Source organism: Pezoporus wallicus, unplaced genomic scaffold (genome assembly GCF_028554395.1).
Source record: "Pezoporus wallicus isolate ANWC-B61680 ecotype Strahan unplaced genomic scaffold, APGP_CSIRO_Pwel_v1 contig_3952, whole genome shotgun sequence".
NCBI classification, from domain to species: domain Eukaryota; kingdom Metazoa; phylum Chordata; class Aves; order Psittaciformes; family Psittacidae; genus Pezoporus; species Pezoporus wallicus.
The window spans coordinates 11,711,783-11,727,621 of NW_026635034.1; the positions used below are offsets into that span (position 1 = coordinate 11,711,783).

Here is a 15,839-nt window from a genome sequence, read left to right on the forward strand (position 1 = left end):
TTCTAGTGAACAGTTACACGAATGAGAGTTGTAAACTCTGTGCTCCTTCGAAATACTGGGAGATGAAGTTGGAAATTGCCAATCTGAGGGCCTTTAAAGGAATGCCACATTAAAAAACAGGCTATAATACTTGATCCTTAGGAACTCTCTGTAGTAGTTTATCTTACAACCTCCCATCCCTCCTCCACTCTTAAAGTCTTGCACAGTGACTCCAGACTAAGAATGAGTTTGGCACATCTCAGTACTCAGCTTGAGCCACAGGCACTAACCTTGCAGGCTTTCATTTAATACTACAAAAGAAAAGTCTACTCACTCGTATCCTACAGAAAGATGTTTTCTCAGAATAAGAGAAGCTTAAGCAAATGACTTTTACCTTGTGCTCACCACAAGGTAGAAGTATGGATATTATGGTTTTAGGGATGTACTTCTGTTTGAGCAGCAGTAATTCACAATCATGTCTTAAACTTTCCCACAACTGTGGCTCAGAGAAAGGCACTGGGACAGGCCCTCCAGCAGTGACCCAGGCATCCCTGTAAACTGGTAAGCCTCTAATTATGGCCTCACCTGAGGCAGCTGAGATCTCCTAGTTTGGGAAAAAAATTGCTCATGCTTTAAGTGCCCTACCCCATGCTTAAATGTCAATCACTAGTAAGCCACCTACTATTAAAACAGCAGTAGAAGACTCACCAGGGCCACGAAGAGGTAAAAATCTACTACAGAAATTCAACAAAGATTTTGTTCACTCATTTTCAGAAGAACAAATAATATTAGAGAATATTACAGTGGAAATTATTTTCTTCCAGTTCCAGTCATAAGTGTATTCATTTGCAAGGTATTTCTCAGAGATGCTTCCCACACTATCACGTAATTTATTGATACTGCAGGCATGAACAGTGATCTGAACCCGTGAGGTCTTCCTGTTGGTAGCAAAGGGAGTCAAGACAAATTTTACCAAAGAAGGCTTAAAAGGATCTATACCATGCACTTCCACACACGCTTTGCAAAAATCAAATCTTCCTTCAACATTCTACTCTATCCTAACGATCTTCATTACCACACAATCTGGATACAATTTTCTTTCTATATCTGAGTCTGAAAGCCACAACATCTGTCCTTAACTTTCGGCTCCCACCAAAGGAACTAAGAAGTGTGCTTCAAAATAAGGGAATAATTCTCCCTGAGATTTACTCAACTTGCAATTAATGCAACTAGGCAGGCCAGATGCTTTAAAATACAGCAGTAAATATTGGTCACCTGGATAGAGAAGACAATGTCTCTTCTACAGCAAAGCAAGGCTAAATTTATCTAAAATTGAGATAAATTTATATTTAAAATGTAAGATTAGAACAGCTATGGCTTATCAGCTCATCTCCTTTCTCTCACATTCCTGTCTTCCTAAAAATACATTCTGTTTACGCTTTGGAGTGTACTGAATGATAACATTCAATGGAAGAGCTCCCATTTTCCCAAGGGCACTAACAACCCTTTACAATTCTTGAGGCTCATCAAGGTGTACATCTATAAACATCAAAATCTTCTTGCTCTCATCTCTCTTATCCCATTTTCCCCTCCAAATAGCAAGTAGAAAAGTGGGGAAATTGAGGTATGCACAACAAAATAGAAACATGACAACATGCAGTGCATGTAACCTATGACAGGGAAAAGGTTGACTTCATACATCAGAGTATGGTCCCTGCTTCAAATAGCACAGTTAAAAATACATATGCATGATTATTTGAATTGTAACAAACCACAGGATCCCAGGTAAAAGCCAGGCTCTGGTATCACTAACCTTCTTACAATTGCAAATCAAAACATGTGTATTGATAAAATTATATGTGAAGAACAACTATTAAGAGGTAAGATGCCATATAGAAGCATTAGGTTTCCATATATATGTATGTAAGCATATTTTTTTATTAAAGCTTTCTATAGAAGTAGTTACATATTTCAGCAATACACAGGATATTTACAATTTCCAGGTCAAGCTCAACACAACAGATGTTCAGGAAGCAGATTCATTGATGAAGTCAAAGAAATGCCTCAGATACTTCAGCACAGCCATACTTTTAAAGCTTTGCAAACTTCCATCTGCTTTCTCTTGTGACTCATTCACAAATCAGGAATAAATAAAAGGGGAGAAAGGGACATAGTATAAATTAACTTCTTGTTCTAATGCATTTAAATGAATTCTAGTCTCATAGATAAACAACAGTTCAAACAGATTTCAGTTCAAAATTGAATAAATTGTCAGTAAGGTGTAAAAAAAATTCACTGCCTTCCAGTCTAAAGGAAATTAGAGCTCATTTTTCATTAGCATTCAAGAAGAACTGTATGCCTATAGTATGTACTACTACTACTGTATGCGTTAAGCTCCTGTCAGTAATTTTAGGTATATGCTTTAGGATGTCTTGTCTTATACTGATCTGCTACTGCTTCCTGAAACAGCTAGAGATTAAGACTGATCCAATTTAGCAGCCCATCAGATAAAAGAACAGGGCAAGCAAAGCAAACTCTAGCATGCTCCATGTGTCAGTTCACGCAGTGCTTGAAGAAATGAAGCCATCAATTCTCTTAACCTACAAAACAGAACTAAGTTTTCGCTAGATTTTTCCAAATTTATTTCCTAAATCCAAATTATGCTAGAGCATAACCCTGAAGAAAAGTGCATTTGAAATGTACATGTGAACAGCATGTAGAACGGAAATATACCAACATAGTTTTTTAACTCTTATTTTAATTAATAGGCATAGAATTTTGCCTTAAAGGAAAGGCCAACTCCTAGAAGCAATTTTTCTTCCTACACACATACTAAAAAATGATTTTAAAAAACCAAGGGGTAATAATCCCTTTGGTGATTTTGTGATGAAATATAAGAATGCTAATTCTGTTATTACCTGAAGTCTGTTATTACCTACATTGTGTTATTGCCTATCCTTAGAGAAGTGTGCATTATTTGAGGTGTAGCTAATCAACAAATACAAACACCATCTCCACATTACATTTCAAACTTCTCAAAACTCTGTTGCCTCTTTGATGAATCTGGCTACAGTATTTCACGTATAACAGTAATAACAAAACACAGTCATAGAAAATACAATGCATGCAATTAAAGTACAAGCTTCAAGAACAACTTCCCACAAAATGGAATACAAGGAATCAAGAAGATTTCTAACAACTGGAGGCAAAAGAAAAGAAAAAAAAGGAAAAAAAAATGGAAAAAGGCAGAGATCTATGGAGATGAGAAATGAAGACTTCAAGCAGCTGCCTCACTGAATATAATACCTTGCAGCTGGATGAACTGCAGCACAGCTGGATTACTTTTGAAATATTGTGTATATACTCGAACATCTGTATGTTCACCAACTAGAACTTACTAAGAGAAAGTACAAATAGAACAGTAAGATTTCTTGTCTTCTAGGTGAAAAAATTAGGTTGTCAAAAGTATTGCACACAAAACTAAGATAGTACCAGTTCAACACAGCATATCCTGAGCCACAAGGAACTGGCAGTTTCAAATCAGGAGAGGCTGAGAGTTCATATGTTACCTTTGCTTCCCAAGGACTGCACTCCTCAAGCCAAAAAATCACAGGCATTCAGGAAACATATACCAGCGCCCACCTTACTAATCTTGCACAAGGATGAACTTTCTAATTACTCTAAATTGAAGTTCCACTTCCAGTTAACTTAAAAAGATGACACAAATGTTATGTTTCCCTGCATGTATAAGACTTTACAATGTCTAGAACAGTTTTATACTAAGATGTGATGAAATCCAACAATGGACACAATGAGTGCTTGCACTAATAACATATGTCACAATTCTAACAGAGTTAAAGCGAACACACTAAACCACTGAAAACAAGTATAATATCTTCAAGGTTGGCCCAGAATATTCATTCATTTGCAACATTACATCCAATGGGCTGCATTTATATCTGGTCCAAAACTTATTTTAAAGTTATTTGTGCATATTTGGCGCTGTATACACATGGCCACATAGAATAAACTTAGAAGCAATATCTAGAAATATGACAAGCTAAATGTTACTTGTCCGAATTCTCATATTCATTTCACAGACTTCCAAACACTCCCAGAAACGGATGTCCTGAGGTTTACTAGGTCTGGTGGATGATTTCTGCTCATCAACTGAATGGAAAATACTCCACAAAACATATTATTGGTGAGACTTTAGAACTGAACAAATGGTTCCTCACAAGCTTATATACTGTTGTCTACACAAAGCCGAAGCAAATGAGCAAGAATCTCCCAAACCCTGAAACAACTTCCAGAATTCCAGTTCTTAATGCTGCTTGCACCTCTCAGTACCCCACTAAGGTTTTTAAAAGATCAATTAGGTTTTCTTCCATTTTATAATTACTTAAATCATATTAATCAGAGCTCATTCAATGTCTTCACTGTCATCAATTACCAGCAGACTGGAGAAGTTTCTTAGCAAATTAGTATCATAAGTTGGCCCTACATTTTGATCTGTTACGAGAAGCTATTTTGTAATTCAAAAGAGTGAAATCTACTGTTTCAAATCCAGCAACAAAAATCATTAAGTAAATAAACCATAGCAGCCATGCATTAGTCTTCAGTCTCCACCCTAAACCCAAAAGTTAATTCAGTCTAAATCATAAATGCCTCTTACCTGACATTAGGTACTGCAGTTGCAATGATTGCTAGGCACCTGTGAAAGTCATACATTTCATTTTCCCCAGCACTTACTTTTTTTCCCAGCTGTACTGGGAGACATCTACAGCTAGAAGGCAGGTTACTTACAGGGTATTTTAAAACAAAAGTAAACTCGGAAAGGATTTTATAGCAGGCACAGATCTACCTCTACAATGAGTTCTCCTTTGAACATAACACAGGCTTCAGGATGAAGTGCTGACTTTAAAGTAATTTTAGAGAAAAAGAGTACCATGAAGTTCAATGTGAAAGGCACATACAGCAAACACCCTTCCATCCATTCAAAGTTTGGATTCTGATACACTAGAAGCAAACAGAAGCCAGGTGGATTGCCCAACCGCCCTGCAATAAGGCTGGGTGCTGACACCCAGCACCCATCAGTCTCTCTCACTCCAGTTGATTTTGAACCCCTCATTATGGTGCTCATCAGTAGTTAGGTTTGGCAACAATGGCATTGGGAGACCGGGGACCCATTTTCCCCCCCCTACAGAAAATGCAGCAGTGACATTTGTGCCATTTCATTTATGCTACTGCTGCTCTCAGCTACAAGAATTTTTATTCCACTTGAAACTCAGCCTGCCTCGAACCCTGCTCCAAAGACCAATGTGGTGTACAGGCTGTGCACAACTTCTGTCTCTCAGCAATCACACAGAAAAACAGAGCAAAGCTGCAAGAGGAAGCCAGGCCTGGCAAACAGAAGGAATTGGATGAACTCTGCCAAGCCTTCCAGAAATCCCTTTTGCTGCCAGAGTTCACCCTGACCCTGCAGGTCCTGCTCAGGTGAAAGGCCATGCTCACAAGGCCAGCTGCCTGCGAACAGCAGGGAGCAGCGGCCTCTCCGAGGCCATCGGGTTCCAGCCACTCTCTGCCAGCAACAAACTATTTAAACAGCTTTCAAGATCTGAGCATGGCTCTGTTCCTAGAAACTCGTCTGGCCTGATACAGTGTTTAAAGCCAGCGACATCTCAACTCTACCAAGTGGAACTAAATCATCTGCGAGTCACCACCATGACGATCCTTTAGCCATGTCTCATTCCTATTATTACCCTTGTTAGCATCCAGTGACCTCTAACACAAGTCAAATAACTCATACATTTGAAACAGCAGGAATTCCCACTATCAATGCGATGCAGGTGAATCAGCGTGTTGTCCTGTAAGTAAACACATTCTCCTGAGAGGGGAGCACTGAAATTAGAGCAGCAAACAGCTTTTGTTTTCAAGCAAAAAACACAAATGTCATCTGGAGGAAATGTTCGATCAAGTCTGCATTTTAGAAAAATTCCCACTAAAATTTTGCTCTGAAATAACAAAACTAAAATTTTGAAAAAAGAAAACAATCATTTCCATGAAAATTTTGCATTTCTTTTAATATGAGGGAAGGGAGCAAATCCTCAGTATCTTTTAGGGGCAAATCACACCTGCATTTCAATGCACCAGGCTCTGATTTGCCAAAATCTCTTTCATCCCTTTTTTTTTAAAGGGATGAAAGTTAAATTGCCTCTCAGGAGAAAGTGCTCAGACTTTATGGTATTACTGTGCTTTTAAATTGCTATGTTTAATAGGAAGAAAAAAACCGAGTCCCCAGAGACTATGTTTTCAGCTATTTCAAGTTTTACACACTGGAGATGGAATCACATCTCTGCCTAGACTTCCAAGTCCTCTCCGACGTGGGAAGGAGGCAGAGGCAGTCCTGCTGGTGGCTGCCCTTGCTGGTTGCCCCGCAAGAGCAGCACAGGCCAGGAAAGCTAAAGATCCCTGCAGGACTCTGCATCTAAAGAGAGCAGAGCTCTTGGCACATGTACTGCTCCTATACCTACGTGCCTGGCCCAAACAGAAACCCATGGCTAGGACTGCAATATTAAATACTGGCTACCACAAAGGCCTGGCTGTCTTTATCAAAGAGAACTCAAGGCAAGGGGGTCTGCAGTTGAGCGGGATTTTCTGCAATTGTTGATATGAAAATACTGTATTTCACAATGTATTCTGGATGCACAAGAGTATGATCCTCTATGAGGTAGAGATATTCCTGGAGAGGATTTTATTTCTTCTTTAACTTTACACAGGTTAACCCTGCAGTTATCTCCCTCCTCTCAAAATACGCAGCTATTCTTCACTAAGGGAGACTCCCACTGCCTCACCCATTTCAATGTATCAATAGGTTTTCTCCTTTCAGCAGGTTCTTTTCATACAGCCATTAAAATATCAAACACTTTCGGTTATGAGTTTTTCACCACAATTAAAAATAAATGTTACCTGAAATAAAGAGTTCAAATTACAGAGTTTCAATCATCAGAATGATTAAAACATTGATTCTGCAGCTTTAAACTTCCTTAGAGGTTTTATGGTCATGTCACTGTGATGCTTTCCCTCTATCACAAAGGGATCTTTCCTCTTGAATCCCACCCTTGAAGTCATTATGTGCTATTGATTCTCCAACACAAACTAGAGGTTTTTCATTAAATACTCTGAATTCGTAAGGTTTACAGGCCCTTTAATACAGCTGTTTTAATAAAGACAGAAGTTTGTGTTGGAGCACTAACAGATAAAACAGGGGTTGGAAATGCAGCTGCACCAATCTGAATGAGGAAGAAATAAAAATATGTGTATTTTTAAGAAATAATCATAATTACACTTAACTCACCATCAAGACAGGGCTGTAAATTATGGTTTAGCTGTCCTTATTGATCCAACATAAACAGTAGGAGCAGGCTGTGCTATGCAGGGGAGGAGAAAAAAGAAATGGCTGTGGCATGTTTTAGATCCCCTGAGTCATCTTTGCTGGCACAGGGCAGAGTGAGTCAAAGCTGCTGTGTACGAAGCAAGGAGATGGACATGGGCTGAGCTGGCTCAGAGCTGACTGTGTCTTGTCAACAGCAGTTTAAAAAGGGATGCATCAAAGATAATACATCGTAAGTCTTTGGGGCCATGTTGTAGGAGAAATCATGGTGTCCACAGAATATGCTTTCAGCCATTGCTTGCTGAGGTACCAAGCTCTTTTATCTGCCTAAATACATGGTACAAAATGCCAAAGTTGTACAGCTCTGAAACTTGCTTTTGGGCAACTTCACAATGCCAAACATGACTTTAAATAAAAGCATGGTATATACCTAATGTTCAAAATTTGAGATGAAGAGGTATAGCTCTGCAAGTCTTCACTATACCCACAACAGATAAAACCAGGACCCACATCAGATAAAATCAGGACTGATGCATCACTACATTAGAAACAAATATTATTAGATCAAGTAGGATGTAGATATGAACCTACTTGAATCTTCACTGACTCCAGTTGGGCTGTAAAAATAGCTAACATCACCTGTGAATCAAAGCTGCTCATCTAAAGGAACTACCAAGAGGATGCCAGCATGCTAAGCACGCACAGAAATGTCCATTTCTAGGTACAGGAAAAAGGAACTTCACACACTTGCAACACTCCTTGAGTCCCTGGAAAAATAAATGAACTATGACTTCTAATACTGCCTTCAGCACATCTTTGGAAGAATCTTTATTGTTACAAAATAGGCATTTTGCCTTCGTGCAATAAGGCAAGGCACAGAACCTCAAAAGCTGGCTCAGAGAGAGCTGGTCAAACAATGCAGTCCAACAAGGGGCCCCCTCAGTCCCCAAGAGCAATACAATGACAGCAGTACATGCTGGTCTTCCAGCTGACACACCCAGATGCAGCCCTACACACATGCTTTTTACTGCTTTCCATTCAAAACTTAGTGTCAGGCTCTATACTACAAGATAGACATGACACCTCAGCTTATTAACAGTAGCTATAACCCTTTTCTCCTTCTAAACTTATTAGAATGAAGGTAGGGGCAATAAAAATATGAGAACCAGGAAGAATCCAACAATCATGAAATAAACTTTCCTGTTCCTTTTTCAAATCTCTTATTTTGCCTCCCTTTTGGAGCTGAGAGCCCAACGAGTTTTAAAGACTGAAGGAAAGTAAAACGTACACAGAGCACTAATCGCCCCAGAGCACATCACTGATGCTGAAGGTACATGCAAACGTGTAAATCTTGCCACAGTGTCTATTTTAGGACATACAGGGGAAGGCACTGCACTCAAGGTAAAACATAGTACACAGAAGGCTTTATTTGAATTGAAGTCTTCCAGCAAAGAGAAATCCCTGCGAACATTGACTGTAATACATTAAAAACCATGGCATAATGTATTATTTCTACTTAATTGTGTGGCATTGTTTTCTATGTAGCTACTTAAACAGAAGGCAATAAAAGCCATATTCAAGAGACCCTTAGAAAAATACAGGTAAATTCTCTTCCTTGTACTTTGTTGTTAAATTTAGAAATGATAAGTAGATGGGCCTATATCCTGCATTTTAAAATTTAGGAGAGACTGTGTTTCCATTTGGAGGGGAGACATTGCACTGGGAAAGAGCACACAAAGCCTCTTGGTACAGGAGACTGTGGGTAACGAAGTCATCATTGTACTCTTCTACTAGTAATTCACACAAAGTGATAGAATGGCCTCAGAATAATAAAGGTAAGTATGCATATGTATTTCTTTATGCATAAACCCTTTTCGTCTTTGAAGTTGTGTGGAAAACAACTTTCAAAAAAAAGTAAATTTAAAAAAATAAGACAGGAACTACATTCCTCTGAATCCAGAGACACACTTGAAGATCATTTACCTCATAAATAATCATGAATCTCAGCTGAGTTGGGCCCAGCTCTTGTTTACATAAAGAAAACAAAATAAATAGCTATTAACAAAGATGTTTCTGGAGAAAGGTTATGGCCCCCAACTGAGTTTTTATCCTCCAAAGGTTAGGATTCTAGAGGGGTGGCAGACCACTCCTAGTGCTGCCACTGCTATGTGTCCCAGGACAATCAGTTCAACATGCAGCTGGGGAAGTCTGTAACACAGTTATCCCTCCCATAGTCATCATCCCAACTGTCAAACATGCATTAGAAAATACAGATTAGACAGCCAGACAGTCCTGAAATGAAAGCCTAAGGACCATGAGTAACATGCTACACTGGTTTAAATAAAAATTAATCCCATTTACTGAAATGGAGCTATACTGAGGCTTTGTCATTAAAAGTGAATACATTTAAAAAAGAAGACAGTTAACACCTAGTAGCTGAAATACTGTTGCAACAGTATACGGAGCCAATGGTGTATACCAGCCAAAGTAGAATTTACATGCTTTCATCCCTGTAAATACTAGAAATACTGATCTGAGATTATTGACTTGTCTGCTCATGAATAAATGCAGCAGATGAACAGAGAAAAATGAGGAAGATACAGTCAAAGCATGATGGCTTCCACTGGGTAAAAATCACATTTACCTTTCCAAAACACAATCTGTATAATAATACAAAACCAAGTTGTCTTCCCTTACCTTCTGCAAAAGGTTCCCATTCATAAAATCGACCCATAAATGGCTTGTTATTGTACGATGCACACTGCACCTCTCTGATATTTCTGCTGCTTTCAGGACACATCTGTTTAGACAAAAAAAAGGAAGTCACATTAGAATCAACAGCAATGTTATGACTGCTTTCTTACTTATTTACTCTAGAAAGTTAATGAAGGCATTGCCAAATTCTAATCCCAATGAGATTAAAACAGGTAACAAACAAGCAAAAAAAAAAAAAAAAGAATTTGTGGAGTTGAAGGAGCAAGAGTTGTACCAAAAAAGGCAATTTTTTATTTAGCTGTCATTTTCGTCAGCAAAAAGATGACATTTCAAGATAAATTCAATAAATTACATCCAAATCATTTCCTGTCCACAATAGCTTCACATTTTTCATTATTAATTTTCTGGGCTCAGATTCAACAGAGTCGAAACACTGAACATACATGCTTCCATAACTTATTAAAAGCTGGCCACACCAGCTTCTTCTCATCCTATGCTTCAATACCATATTACCACTTTTTCTTTTTAATTTCAACATGCTGTTACTACAGTGATGTCCGGGGTTCAGTTGTAACACTCCTTTGTATTTTAAGCTGTGCTTCCAAATGCTCACTTAAGAGTTCTTGAAGCTAAATAGTCAAAACAGCTTCCTATATACAAGCATGTGCACACACACACGTATTGAGGCCGGGCAAGTTTTACAGATAGAAGTAACATCTTTTATTAAGTCAGTTTCAACACAAGCCTTTGGCAGACAAGCCTTGCTTAGATGTGAAGCAGATTCCAAAAGTAAATACAAGTTAAATACTTAATTACTTTGTTCTGCCTGTATCCTCATGCTCTAGCAGTTACAGCAGAACGCTATGCTGTGTGTGGGCACACACAAAGGGGAGAAAGATCTCTAGAAAAGGTGGGGGTTAATTAGAACAATGTCTATCAATGGACAAGCTTTGGTCTCAGATGCATTCTTTTCAGGTAGCCTTTAGATTATCAAAATGGCTATTAAAAACACTATTCAAGAGCAATACAAACACCTGAAGAACCGGGCTAGAACAGCAGAATATTTTTTCCTATAGGAGACATTTCAAGGTAAATCTAGAGGCAACATTATATGAAAGCAGCATGGCTAAATAACTGTTTTTGAAGGGAACAGCAAGAGGATTAGTAAGAACAGCTCTTGTGGCAACTCAGTTCTCTTACATCTGTATAGGGGAAAAGATTGGTTGTCTTTGCAGTAAAAGCCAGCACACCAGAGGTCCCAAAGGAGTCTGCTTTGTATCCACCATCTCTATATGATGACGTTTGTAACTGGATCAGCGAGATGTTAAAGTCAAGATCTTTCAAGTGGGTTATAAACTGTACCAAAGACATGCCTGGGGGAAGGTTCATGGACAACTTTATCTTCTATGAGAATCACAGTAACAAATCTTCTAGAATAAACACTGTTTCTGGCCAAATGGCCATCTGTGCTTTGTACACCCACCCTTTGGAGATCTCCAAGTACATGCAAATATTGTTTCTTCAACAAACCTTCTAACGAAAAAAAAACCAACAACCACAACTGAAAAAAAAGCCTCCTGAAAATAGGACAATGAGCCACCAAACTCCATTGGGAGGGTGGGACCAAAAGTCTTTCTAGTGCCACATGCTGAAAGCAAAGCTCTATTTCTGCAACTGAAATACACATCCTTACGTCTGTGACAGCAATGCAGCAAGGGAAATTCAGCTGCAAGAACCAACCAACCATGGCTAGGAACCTTACATTTGTCATGGAAACCAATTATTGCACATATCCCTAAGGTGAAGGGATGGAACCTGAGCTAGCATAAATTAGGGTCACCACATTAACTTACAGCAGAATGACATCAGTTTGCACCAACAAAGAACGCAGCCTGAAGGGTTTCTTTTTGGAATGTTCTTCCCTTTTTTTTTGGCACACATTTTCTGACAGCCTATTGTGAAGTTTTGTTGTTTCTTGTTTTTCCTTTTCTAAGCCTTGTGCTCGTGTGTACCAGTATTTCTGGCTCATAAACCATTTCCTGTACACCCCGTTCATACCAACTGCAGATAATGTATGAATAAAAAGACCAAGATATTCATTGCTGTTGCCAAAAAGTAGTGACACCCGCCCCTTCTAAGATCATTTTTATATAGCTACAATTTCTGTTTTTAAACTTACTGAAAGTTACTCACAGGACAGAGGCCCCATTGCTTTAAAGCAGGACAAAGGGCTGACAAATACACTCAAAATTGTGTGGATCAAGCCAAAATCAGAAGAAAAGGGTAACTCAGTAACATCCCTGCTATTTTAAAAGTCCTAACTCAGTCTTCTTTCCCATATTTCTTTCATCGGATTTTAACTACCAAATAAAGTTATCAGTAAAAATTGGAGAGTGTGACCTACAGATTATGCTCATTTTAAAATGTTCCATGAAAGAGTTACCCACCATGTACAACTAGTCAAACTTGCTACAGTTTATGAATCACCAAGGCTTAAAAAAGTTATACCGTGCTCTATGTTACAGACTAGTTAACATCTATACACTATTTATTACCCCTGCCTAACTCCTTAATGCACAGCTGCATGAAATGACAGTTTTACGCCACCTCCTGCTCAGCCCCCCTGAAAATAAAATCCCGGAGCTCTTTAGAGAAGACCTAAGAGTGCCAGGCACTTTCTCTTGGCCTCTCTTCTTTATGTACTCCTTGAGCATGCAACCTACCTTTACACTTTAATTTTATTACTGTCTCTGTCACAAACACATACAGTTTGAATGTAAAACTCCTAAAAGACAGCAACAAGCATTGGTGTGAGAAGATGACAATGCCAAAGAAAGCTCATAGTTACAATGTCTATTAGTTGTACTTCATCTTTTGCTTCCCAGCTCACACACTCAGCTGGCAGACACAGGGAGCTTACCGAGGACAGATCAGGCTGTCCCATAGCACCACATGCAGCAGGTCCCACCTGTGCTTGGCTCACACTCTGTCCGAGGGCCTGCCCATGGCAAATCCCTACACTTTTCCTGGCCCTCTCTCAGACAAACAGCAATTTTGCTTTAAAAAGCAGGCATGTTGGCATGTTTACAGATCAAGAATGTTCCTGTGGCTAAGCCAGAGTACTAGGATTTAAACAACCTGGATCTTTCCAAAATCTCCCAGAGGCCTTTGGAATGAACTTTGCTAAAATATTTAGCCTTACTGTGTGATTCCCCCTACGTGATATGAGAGGGCATTAGGATTGTGCTGCCTCGTAGGGACTTGAAAAGTTTTGTTGAAAACAGAATGTTGACTTTATTCATTGCTTTTTTAATCACAGATCCGGAATTGTTTCTTTTTTCCTCAAAAACTTAATTTTCTTTTGTGATTACTTGAACAGTTACCTGAAGTTTTTATAGGGGTGTTGATAAAAAAAACAGGATGGCCCCTTTGGGTGTTTGTAATAAAGAAAAGAACAGAAACAAAATCTCCTTTTTTAACCAGGTGTGTGGAGGCCCGATAGGCAAAACATACACATTGCATCTATGAAGATAAATCTCAGATTCCATCATGTAAAGGCAGATATAAATTATCTAGAAAACTACCCTGTGCTGGGAAATGTTGTTTTGGGTTTTTTTTTTTATAATTATTATTTTTTCAGTTGTGCACTATAAAACTAGAAACAGCACCTAGAATCCATAACCTTATATGGGTTTAGATGATGTCTCTCCTAATTAAAACATGCTGCTTGGAAAAAACAATGCTGTAAAGTATTGTCCTGTAAAGCAGGACCTTCGAAGTGACGGACATTTTCTCACCAGGTAAGATGCTTCCAGAGCTTCCACTGCTGCATCTCGATGCAGGTGTTTCAATAAGTATGACAACCTGGCCAACTTCTCTTCCTGTACTTTCAGAACGTGAAATAACAGCAGCAGCACAGCACTGTGTTGATGAGGCATGCAGTGCTTATGACAGAACATTTCAGAAATATCCTTTCGTGGGTTTGGACCTTAAGTCAAATTCTTGAAATGCATCTGTCTGCAGCTGACAGAAACTCTGTACTTCTGAAATAGTAGCTTTATTTATGCCTCAGTTTCATCTGAGACATACAGGTATGAAAATATTCTGAGGACAACAATACAGAGTACTTCTCTTTGCCATGTACCGTTACAACGCTCTTAAAATGAGCTGCTAGTGCAGCTAAGACTGTAAAACAAAGAAACCACCCTATTTGCTTTTTAGCTTTTGGGAAACATTTGAAAAGCACAGGGTTTTAACCAATCTTCAACACCTTGGTTAATTAATGAAGTGCTGGCAAAGCACCAGAAAATTATCAGTCTGCCAGCAGATGCGCACTCACACTGGATGCAAGCCTGCCATTAGCAAAGCTGTTTGAAAGCTGCACTGAGATAATGCACTTCTGGAAATGCGTAAATGGGCCATTTCGATCCTGAAACCACCTCTAAAGGCAATTAAAACATTGACTAAGATTTTTGGCACTGTTTCATTTTTATGACCTACAATCACCAGACAGGCCCTAGAGTCATTCTGGATTCTCCAGACTCAGGCATAATTCACAATTCATATTTTCTCTGTGTACAATACTATATATTAAATTAATTCCAAGTTGTACTAGTTGTACTCCAGTTTTCATTTCCTGCAGTGGTTCTATCTAATCATATTGAACCTTTGACATTCCAAAGGATAAACACATCTCCAAAGAAAATGAATTAAAATACTTGTTTCTGAAACAGTAATCTGAAGATTCTTCTTTCATTTTCAGAACATACTCTTAAAAGCAGCAAGTTCCTGCAATATGCAGACTATATACATTCCAGTTCTTTACACAACAATCCTCCATGTCTGCAGGGAACTTCTGCTCTGAAGTGCCATGTTCCTCCTCAAGCCTATGGAATTTCAGTGTTCACATCTAAAAGCAGAATCTTGAGTCATTCAAATTTTAATCCTTCTGCTACGTTTTTTCTCTTTGCCAAGAACCACAGACACCCCTATCAGTGTTGCTTAGAATCAAAGCAACCTACTTTTGTCTAGCTGAAAACACACTGAAAGACCTCCAGAATTTAAACTACTGGAGATGCTTTTACTCCCCTAATAGTTCTAACTTTTAAAAACAGCAACAAAACATGAAGATAATAGTCTGCCTACTACAGACAAAAATAAAGTCCACTGAACGTGTCTAGATACCCATGGCACAAAATATCAGGCAGGGGTTTTATTCAAATGGAATTGGTGCTTCTGAAAAACAAAAACATGCAAGAAACGTTAAAACATTACATGTTTAAAATAATGCGAAGGGCAGCTCTGCAGTAAAACCAGCACTAGCCAGCTCTAGTTACAGCCCATGACCACAGACAGTACACTATAAATGTCTGGCTTGAAAATGGAATAAAAATTAACATCTGTGAACGCACTGGTATCTGGACAAGTTTACAGGGAATGAGCACCTGTACTGCTGAAATGTCAGCACTGCCTGAAGCTATGAATTTACACCTACATGTCTGTTGCAATGGAGATTAAGGTTAGTTATGACAATTGTCATAAACTACTAACTTTCATTACTAACCAGAGAGACATTCTGAAGCAATGCTGAGTCTAAGGGAGCAAGTAATACAGGTTTCTTTTTACCCTCACTGCTTTCCATAGATGGAAAAGACCTTAGAGCTGTGCACAATACAAAATCATTCTATTTCCGCCCACAGCCCATTCAGCTGGGAATGAGATTGTGTTTGGAAAAAGGAAAATGGTCCATGGC

General features: G+C 38.8%; 1 protein-coding gene across 6 annotated transcripts in view; it reads right to left on the reverse strand.

Moving 5' to 3' along the window:
- Positions 1 to 15,839, reverse strand: part of THSD4 (thrombospondin type 1 domain containing 4) — a 314,334-nt gene that overhangs the window by 198,923 nt on the left and 99,572 nt on the right. For all 6 annotated transcript variants that reach the window (XR_008970824.1, XM_057398789.1, XM_057398780.1 and 3 more), the window contains one exon: positions 10,070 to 10,172. Coding sequence is in view for 5 of the 6 variants with exons in the window: in XM_057398789.1 (XP_057254772.1) it covers positions 10,070 to 10,172 (103 nt within the window). In the remaining variant the exon portion in view is untranslated. The remainder of the gene's footprint in view (positions 1 to 10,069; positions 10,173 to 15,839) is intronic.